This window comes from Rhincodon typus, chromosome 28 (assembly GCF_021869965.1).
Source record: "Rhincodon typus isolate 14 chromosome 28, sRhiTyp1.1, whole genome shotgun sequence".
NCBI classification, from domain to species: domain Eukaryota; kingdom Metazoa; phylum Chordata; class Chondrichthyes; order Orectolobiformes; family Rhincodontidae; genus Rhincodon; species Rhincodon typus.
In genome coordinates, this window is record NC_063359.1 from 30,652,823 (window position 1) to 30,663,215 (window position 10,393).

At 40.1% G+C, this 10,393-nt stretch overlaps 1 protein-coding gene across 8 annotated transcripts in view; it reads left to right on the plus strand.

Moving 5' to 3' along the window:
• Positions 1 to 10,393, plus strand: part of setx (senataxin) — a 113,448-nt gene that overhangs the window by 69,442 nt on the left and 33,613 nt on the right. For all 8 annotated transcript variants that reach the window (XM_048613557.1, XM_020533699.2, XM_048613552.1 and 5 more), the window contains 5 exons: positions 1 to 516; positions 5,223 to 5,331; positions 6,274 to 6,447; positions 7,629 to 7,861; positions 8,507 to 8,659. In XM_048613557.1, coding sequence (XP_048469514.1) covers positions 1 to 516; positions 5,223 to 5,331; positions 6,274 to 6,447; positions 7,629 to 7,861; positions 8,507 to 8,659 — 1,185 coding nt within the window. The remainder of the gene's footprint in view (positions 517 to 5,222; positions 5,332 to 6,273; positions 6,448 to 7,628; positions 7,862 to 8,506; positions 8,660 to 10,393) is intronic.

Here is a 10,393-nt window from a genome sequence, read left to right on the forward strand (position 1 = left end):
GCTTCCAGCTCTACCTCGCGCAATGCTCAGCTTGCTACAGAGATGCAGAGTGTCCCAAAACGTCCAGGAGGATCAGCTTCCAAAGTTCAGCAAGTTCAAAGACCCTCAGTAGCAAACCTCGTGCCACTGACGTCGAAACCAACTCCTATTACAAAGACTGTGGAAACTCCTAATGTTCTTCGAACTCTAAATAAAGATCATAATTTCAGACCACAGCCAAGTTTTCAAACATCAGTTCCAGCATTACCAAGCAATGCACCTCTGCCACCTGGGAAATCCATGCAAACTTCACCTAGCATCAACTTGGATCTGACAGAACATCATTATCGCGACCAATCTTATCTTATCAATGCTGTCCTTAAATGGGACTATCAGATGTTTGACTCATTAGATCAGTTTGGGGTGCCTGATTCTCTTTGTGAAATTCCACCACGAGAAGTGCCTGAAAGGTTTCGATCATATGAAGAATATTTTCAAACTTTTTACCCTTTACTGATGTTGAACCTCTTTGAGCAGGTAAGTACAGGCATTTAAATGTATCAGAAGTTTTATTAACAGTTGAAGCCAGTACTAAATGTTTGACTATATTCTGATTGCATGATGAAGGGGAGAAGCGTATAGACTGAGTTCACGGCAGAGTTTGGAATCAGTAAATGTTTTTGAAGCATACACTATTTTTCAAACATACCAACATTTTGTGTTTCCGCAACTTGATCATTAAAAGGGGTGACATAATTAGGGAAGTGAAAAGGCGAAATAAGTTTATGGGAAAAGAGCAGAATAGTGGGGAAAGTTTTGGATTATTTTGAAGCACAACTGGCACAGACACCATGGTAGAAAGGCCCCTATGATTCAGATCTTGCATCTGTGAACTTGTCAGTTTTTCCTCAGTCTGTAATTAGAATAGATATTGCCTGTGAAATACATAAATTATACAATAAAGTTCATTCAGCATGAACTCAATCCTCTGTGTGCTTGATATTGTCAACATAACTGAAAACTTATCCTTTTGCTTACACATGACCCCACCGAATGCAAATATATTGACATGGGAAAGGAGAGAGCCAAAGGTAGATTCTTGGGTGTCCACTGCATGAGGTGCAAGGTAGAGCCATAACTGATGTGCTGATTATGGTCAGAGAAATTGAAGTTGTGAAGATTGTGCAGGAGTCTTAGAAATAATATTCGAACTAGGGCTGCCTCCCGTTAGACAATTGCTGTATTAGTATTTCACTCCTCTGCTGCATGTAGATCCTTAGTCAGAAATAATTTAATTGGTATTTGGTCTGCATTAACTCTCACCAGTGTTTTCAGTTTTCATTTTTACCTGTTTTTCACATTCAATAGCCAATTTTACAGAGTAGGATTCAGGAGCAGGAATTCTAGATAATTACACACCTCCTTCCCCCTCATGGCTACTCTTGCCCTTTAATGTCAGCAAGCACATAACATCCACAGATCAAATGTCTTGCCTTCCCTAGTCTTTAAATTTAACTAATCACTGTATTAGTTCTCTAAGTGAATTTGAAAACTATATGAACGTAAAATCTATTTGTTTTCAATGGATAAATACATTCAGAGAGCCAAGAGGCAGCATCTGTGGAGAGAGAAACAGTTAACATTTACACTCTCATGACGTCTTTATAATCAGCTTGCAAAGTATAAAAGTGCCAGCTATGACTTAATTGGTAATATTCTCTGCTCTAAACCACTAGGACCTTGGTTTAAGTCCTACTGCAAAGTTTAAGTTCCACAAGGTTGAGACTCCAGTGCAGTATTGAATGACCATTGCATTATTGGAGGTGCTGTCATAGCCAAGGACACATCTGCCAGTTCAAGTGATAGTACTTGGGATATTTATAATCTTGATAAAATATTTCTGTGTCCTAATCAATATCTATACCTTAATCAAAATCATGGCACAAAATCGTGGAAACATAGAGGAGGTGAAGGCCATTCGATCTCTTGAGCCTGTTCCTCCTTTCAATTTGATGATGGCTGATCATCCAACTCAATATCCTAATTCTGCCCTTTCCCAGTTCCCTTTTGTCACAAGAACTGTGTCTGCTTTTTGAAACATACAATATTTTGACCTCAACCACGTTCTTTGGTCGTGAATTCCACAGGCTCACCACTCTCTGGGTGAAGAAATTTCTCCTCATCTCAGTGCTAAATAGCTTACCCCTTATCCTTAAACTATGCCGCCTAGTTCCGAACATCCTTCCTGCACCTAACCTGCCTAGTCCTGTTAGAATATTATAGGTTCCTCTGAGATCTCACCCCACCCCCCCACCGCCATGCTTCTAAAGTCCAATGAATGAAATCCTAACCAACTTGATCTTTCATTGTGCGTCAGTCCTGACATCCCAGGAATCGATCTGGTACATCTTTGCTGCACTCCTGCTATAGCAAGAACATCCTTCTTCAGATAAGGAGAACAAAACTGCACGCAGTATTCCAGAAGAGGCCTCACCAACGCCCTGTATAATTGCAGCAAGACATCCTTGTTCCTGTATTTGAATCCTTTCACTATGAAGGCCAACATACAGTTTGACTTCTTTACTGCCTGCTGCACCTGCTTGTTTTCTCTCATTGACTGGTGCACTCAGACACCCAGGTCTTGTTGAACAATCCCCTCTCTCAATATACAGCCATTCAAACAATAATCGACCTTCTTATTTTTGCTACCAAAGTGGATTACCTCACTTATATCCATGTTATACTGCATCTGGTGTGCATTTGCCCACTTACTCAGCCTATTTAAATCATACTGCAACATCTCTGCATCTTCATTACAGCTACCCTTCCACCTAGCTTTGTGTTATTTGCAGATTTTGAGATATTACATTAGTATGATCATTATCACATTGTTAACCACTGATTTTTTTTTTCTTTTCATGTTTTTGGGATACAAATGTAAGTCTTTGATGCTACCTCAGCTGAAGTAAATATGCATTTTGTGGTAATTCTTCAGGTACAGAGGTATTGTGAAACAATAAATGTCACCTTGTTACTGGATAACATCCAAAACAAAGCCGATATTTGATGTTAAAGCAAAATTGCTGGAAATCTGAAACAAACACAGAAAAGGCTGACATTTCTCTTGCATTCTGTGTGTATTTCAATCATTGAGATTGTTTAACAGAAATCCAAATGTCTCACGGTATAATGTGAGACGGGTTATAGAAACCAGGAGCAGGCTATTCGAACTTGCTTCACCATTCAGTATGATCACAGCTGATATTCTATCTTAATGCCATATGCCCACTTTCTCTCCCTGTACCCCTTGATGCCTTTAATAACTAAATAGAAAGCTATCTTTTGAATATACTCAGTGACCTAGGCTCCACAGTATTGTGCTTATGAATTTCACAGCTTGACCACCTCTTGGGCCTAAATTGCTGACCCCATATCCTAAGACTGACCCCAAGTTCTAGACTCCTCAACCAAACATCCTCAAAACTCCTCAAACATCCTGCCTGAATTTTGCATGTCTAACCTTTAAAAGTTATATACATTTCAATCAGATCCCTTCTTAATCTTCTAAACACCTGTGAATATATAGGCTTAATCAGGTCAATGTCTCCTCATACAACAGTCCTGCCATCCCCGGTATCAGCCCAGTGAACCTTCACTGAACTTGCTGTATGACAAGTATATCCTGTCTTAGGTAGGGAGACGAAAACTACACACAATACTCCAGGTCTGGTCTCACCAAGACACCGTATAATTCACTGTATAACTGTATAACCTGCAACTCATCTCTCTCACCCCCTCCCCACGATAACAACCAAAACAGAATCCCCCTCGTCCTCACGTACCACCCCACCAACCTCCGGATCCAACGCATCATCCTCCGGCACTTCTGCCATCTGCAATCTGACCCCACTACCAAAGACATTTTTCCCTCCCCATCCTTATCTGCCTTCCAGAGGGACCACTCTCTCTGTGACTCCCTTGTCCACTCCACACTCCCCACCAGTCCCACCACCCCTGGCACTTTTCCCTGCAACCGCAGGAAGTGCTACACCTGCCCCTACACCTTCCCCCTCACCCCCATCCCAGGCCCCAAGAAGACCTTCCACATCAAGCAGATGTTCACCTGCACATTTGCTAATGTGGTATACTGCATCCGCTGTTCCCATTGTGGCCTCCTCTACATCGGGGAAGCCAAGCGGAGGCTTGGAGAGCGCCTTGTGGAACACCTACGCTCGGTTCGCGACAAACGACTGCACCTCCCAGTCGCGAACCATTTCAACCCCCCCTCCCATGCCTTGGATGACATGTCCATCCTGGGCCGCCTCCAGTGCCACAACGATGCCACCCGAAGGTTGCAGGAACAGCAACTCATATTTCACTTGGGAACCCTGCAGCCCAATAGTATCAATGTGGACTTCACAAGCTTCAAAATCTCCCCTCCCCCGACAGCATCCCAACACCAGTCCAGCTCGTCCCCGCCTCCCTAACCTGTCCTTCCTCCCACCTATCCCCTCCTCCGACCTACCAGCCTCATTCCGCCTCCTTGACCTGTCCGTCCTCTCTGGACTGACCAATCTCCACCCACACTCACCTTTACTGGCTCCATCCCCACCTCTTTGACTGTCTGTCTCCTCTCCACCTACCTGTTCCTTTATCCATCTTCCATCCGCCTCGCCCCCCTCTCTCTATTTATTTTAGAATCCCCTTCCCCTCCCCCATTTCTGAAAACGGTCCAGACCCGAAACGTCAGCTTTCCTGCTCCGCTGATGCTGCTTGGCCTGCTGTGTTCATCCAGCTCTACACCTTGTTATCTCAGGTTCTCCAGCATCGGCAGTTCCCACTATCACTGTATAACTACAGTAGGCATCCCTCCTTCTGAGCTCCAATCTTCTTGCAATGAAGTCCACCAATACAATTCACCTCCCTAATTGATTGCTGTACCTGCCTCTTTAATTGATTTGTGTATAAGGATATCCCAAATCCCTTTGTATAACCGTAATTCAGTAATATTGCTCAGCAATCTTTATGCTTGGTTAACTGAGAAAAACTAAAAGTAACTAACTTGGCAACAATGCAGAGAGAGGGTGGCTTCTCAGCACTACATGGAGGATTAGCTGAAACCAATTTGGTGTGTATTGTCCTGATTGAATCAAAGAGCTAAATAGCAATTGTCAAAAATAATGACTCACTATTTTAATGTATTCTTAATCATAACTCTAAATTGCAGCATTCCTTTTATTCAGTTAGCTCAGAAACTGAAGGAATCCAAGCAGACAAATAGAGTGATTCAGAACTTTCTGACTTTGAAGAACTATCGTGTGGTAGGACGAATATACTGTGCAGAATTTCAAGGTGAGAACAGAAATGGAGCTTATACACTCAAAATTAAGTCACAAGATTGCCTTCTATCTCCAGAGTTACAATTTTAATGTGTTATGCTCAAAGTTGAAACCTAATTCCAGAGTGGATCAAACCCACTTCCATCTTTGGCATTTTTCTAAAACCAAGTTGGACATTGAGTTTATACTGCGAATTTAGAATCAGTTGAAAGGAAAACTAGGTAGTGATGCTCCATTGCCAGATTAACTCATATTCAGCTTGTGCACAGTTGGGAATTTTTCATTACCTCATATTTGGATAAGTACATGAAAATGAAAAGTTTAGAGGCATATGGGCCAAATACAGGCAAGTGAGTTTAGTTCAGTTGGGGAAATTTGATCGGCATGAATGAGTTGGACCAAAGAGTTTGTTTTCGTGCTGTATGAATCTATGACTAAATGCATGTATCTGTGACAATTGTATTGAGCCCACTACTGATTAGTTTTCAATGTTGTAATGTTAATCATCCTTCCATCGCATCCCTTCAAACTACTTATTCACACTTGCCATTTAAAGATTTCCTGCAAAACCAGGTTTTCCAGATTGAGGTAAACATTGTGAGATTATTTTCTATTACAACAGAAACACAACATATTTGTACTTAATTACAAATCCTGAGGTTGTGACAATCGTTGCTGCATTTCCGATGACATAGTACAGATTAAGAATGCAGTGATTTAGCTTGGTGAATTCCTATTGAAGATGAATTCCTATTGAAGATGAATTATGTTGCTGATAATCCAAGTTAGTCCAGTTTCTGAGTCTAGCATCAACTGAAATAATCCATTTTAATCCGTGGCAACTATTTAAACTTCATATTCCATCTAATTGTGACAGAAATACTTTTGAGCTGTGAATATGGTGAGTATTATTGTATTTAATGTCTGCTGACTGCAGTTTTTTTTGATCAACCAGTTTCTCTACGTGATCACGAGATTGAAAAGCAACTACACCCTAAGGAGGACGATGTCGTGTTCCTCTGGCTGCCCCAAAATCAGAATTACTACATGCAAGAAGAGGGCGAAATAATGAGTAATAATCCAGTCCCCCACATAAGCCATATCTCAAGGATATCGCGTATTTCAACTGGTGGGTTTAATAGGAAAGCAGAGAAATAGTGATGTTTTAATTAGGAGAATGTAACCATCTGAGTTTTTATATGATGTGGGTGTCACTGACCAGGTTGGTATTTGTTGCCTATCCCAAACTGCCCTTGAAATGAATAGCTTACTTGGCTTACTTCCAAAGGTCAGTTAAGAGATTACCATATTGCTGTGGACCTGGAGTCGTATGTGGACCAGCCTGGGTAAGGATGGCCGATTTCCTTCCTGAATCGGCATTAGCAAATCAGATGAATTTTTGCAACATCCATGAAAGTTTTAGTTGTAGGTAATTAAGGAAGACTGTTAAAGTCCCTCAGATATTTCTAATGCTTACAAAATCAAAATAAAACGTTCTGCTGAATGTAAATTCATGTTTAAATGTTTAGAGCACCACCCCAATAATTGCATTGAAAAATTATGGAATGCTCAGTTGAAGCATCTGTCCAAGATATTGTTTCTCTCCGATTACATTAGTTTGAGAGAATAATTCTCTGAAACCCACCCTGGTGGGAAATTGGCTGGCATATTCAAATGGGTTTGTTCAGTGGACTCTTGGGGGAGGTAGTTACTGCAGACTGTAAAGTGCGTAATTGAAAGATGAATTTTCAGGCTTCCACTGAGCTTAATAAGTGGAATATATTTCATTAAAGTTTAATTTGGGTCACTTCCCTTACCACTTTTTCCAGTGCAATGATGATCTTATCTGTATCATTTCTTGCTCAGGGCAAGAGCAGGAAATGTAATCAGCTCTGCTTCAATATGCATCCTCCTTGACTTTCTGATGGTCTTAATTGTCAACCAGAGCATGGAGGAGTGTTTTCATGAAACTGCAATGTAAAATTGCTAAAACATTGGATTGGTTTTATATTATATTGAGGAAGACATCTGTAAGCGCAGTTGATTTGGGCTGCTTTGTGTCAGATCACCTTATTTCTTCCAGTGCTCTGTTTAGTCTAAAACATTTGACATGTAGCTATCATTGACTTTGAGTATGAAATCTGTTTTGCTCAGAAGTGATCGTTCTTCATAAGGAATCATTTTAGCAACTTTCTTTTTCTAACACTATTTTCTGTTTGCAGGTTATTGAGCTTGAACTTCTTTGTTCAATGTTTTATTTTCTTTTATGCCTCTTGCAGCTGACGTTCACTCAGTTTTCTTTTTGACCAGGGCGTGATTCATTGACAACTCTTCACCTTTCAATCCGAACGAGAGGAAATGTTAGTGCAGTGAAAAACCAGCCAGTGAGGTGTGGTGTAATTGGTTCCCTTGTGACCACTTTGCGGCAGTTCAAAGGATTGCTTTTTCTAGCTAAGACGCCTCTGATCAGGCCGATTCTTTCAGCCAATTCTGCATACTTTATTCAGAGAGATCTTGTGGAATGCCCAAAGTTGAACAATGCTGTGAGTAAATTCTAGAAATGAGTCACAAATAGAAATGCAATCATTTCATTGGTGTAAATATAATGTAACCTAACTCTTTTGCACATTTGTTCCACCAATGCTTTTAATTTTTCATTATTGCATGGTCTATAGTGTTTTAATCAAAATTTGTGGTGAAAGTTCTAGAACACAACCTGGCAGCTGCAGCCTCAAATTTTAACATATGATGACATTTTGCCTGTTGCAACTGTTGAATGTAAATTAGAATACTTTAAATTATTCTTTCTATTTATGTCAATGGAACTTTCCAGATTTTTTTATTCATTCATACGATATGGGCACAGTTGTATAGGCATTTATCATATTCCTACTTGTCTTTAAGTTACCTCTCAAACCACTGCTAATCAGTTAACTGTTGGTTTTCTGTTCAGCTCAGTCACTCCTACGGAACTACATTAATAATGAAATGCATTGAGATAATCTTATAAAATTGACAACATTAGGAATTAAAATAAGCTTATTTATAATGTATGCATTTGATTGTATTGGAGATACAGCTGAAGAGAATGGTTCCATTGTAAGGCAATTTCTATGGAATTGCTTTTGCGAAAAAGTAGTTTATAAATTGGATAGCAGTGATTTTACATTTTCCTTTGTTCTATGCAGCATGATTACAACGAACATCAGCAGAAAGCAATTCATGTGGCTTATGCAATGGCGAAACAACCAAGAATTCCCAACATCTGTCTCATACAGGGGCCTCCTGGAACAGGAAAATCAAAAACAATTGTTGGCTTCCTACATCATTTGCTCAATGAGGTACTAAGATGAAGTGTAACAACATAATTCTGAGAAAAGTGAGTCATTTGAACATTTGAACATATGAACAAAGAACAGGTATAGGCTTTTTGGTCTCCCAAGCTCACTCCACTATTTAATATAATCATTGCTGATTTGATTATAACCTTATCCACATTCCCACCTAACACTATAACCTTTCACCCCCTTGTTTACCATGAATCTATCCACCTCTGACTTAAAAATATTCAATGATCCAGCCTCCACTTTTTTTCAGGAAGAGAATTCCACAGTCTCTAAATCTGTTTAAAATGGACTGTGCGTTATTATTAAATAGTGATAGTTTTGGATTCTTCCACAAAAAGGAAATATGCCGTTCCATCTGCGCTGTCAAAACTTTCCAAGATCTTATGTTGCAATCAGGTTGTCTCTTACTGTTCTAACTCCACTCTAGCATGTCTAAATTTTCCTCTTAAGACATTGCAACTATTAGTCTGGGGAACTTTATATGAACTGTTTCCATTGTAAGGAGACCAGTATTGTATACAGTACTGCAGATGTGGTCTTACCAATGCCTTGTAAAGCTGAACCATAACCTCCCTCCCTTTCTGTCCAACTACCCTGGCAGTAAATGAAAACATTCTGTTAGCTTTCCTAGTTTGTTGTTTCAACTGTATTTGAGCCTGGTACAAATCATGCACTAGGACACCCAGATCCCCCTGTATCTCAGCTATGTAGTCTCAGGTCATTTAGATGATACACTTTTTTTTTATTATTTTTGTCAAACTGGGCAATTTCATATTTTTCTGCATCATACTCCATTTGACAATTCTTTGTCCATTCACTTAACCTATCTACATCTATTTGTAATAAAAAAAAGCACTGGAGATACTGAACAGAACTGGCAGCATCTGTGGAGAAAGGAACAGAGTTAATGTTCCGAGGAAGAGTTGCACTAGACTTGAAACTTGAACTCTTGTTTTTCTCTCCAGATGCTGCCTGACTTGCTGAGTTTCTCCAACAACTTATTACTTTATTGCAGAGATCACCATCTGCAGTATTTGCTATTATGTATCTTTTTCTAGCCTCCTTATGTGCTCTTCATAACTTAACTTTAGTATTGTGTCATCAACAAACTAGGCAGCCATACTTTCTGTCCAAAAACACAAACAGAAATTGCTGGAAAAATTCACAGGTCTGACAACATCTGTGGAGAGAAAGCAGAGTTAACATTTTGGCTGCAGTGATCATCCTTCAGAACATACTTTCTGTCCTGCATCCAAAACATTTACATTAGGTCCCAGCATCGATCCCTGTACCACTTATTACTTGCTGCAAAGCTGAAAATGACTTAATTGTGCCTAATTACTGCATCCAGGTTAGTATGCTATCCCCTACACAATGAACTTTTATTTTTGACAATTTCTGATTTGGCACTTTATAAAATGCCTTCTAGAAATTTCTGATGGCTGTCCACCTTTTCCTTAAGAAAAGGCCTGAACTGCTCACATTGACCACCATCCTCCACCACCTGGCCAATCTTCACCTCACTTTGAAGAGCGTCACCTTTAAACTTTACTCACTTACTTAAGGTCAAGGTTGTGGCCATGGGTCCCAGTTATGCCTGTCACTTTATGGATTATGTGGAACATTCCTTGTGTTGGTCCTACTCGAGTCACTCTCTATCGCTCGCTGTATTGTGCTCTCTCTCTCTCTCTCGCTGTCTTGCGCATTCTCTCTCTCTCTCTCGCTGTC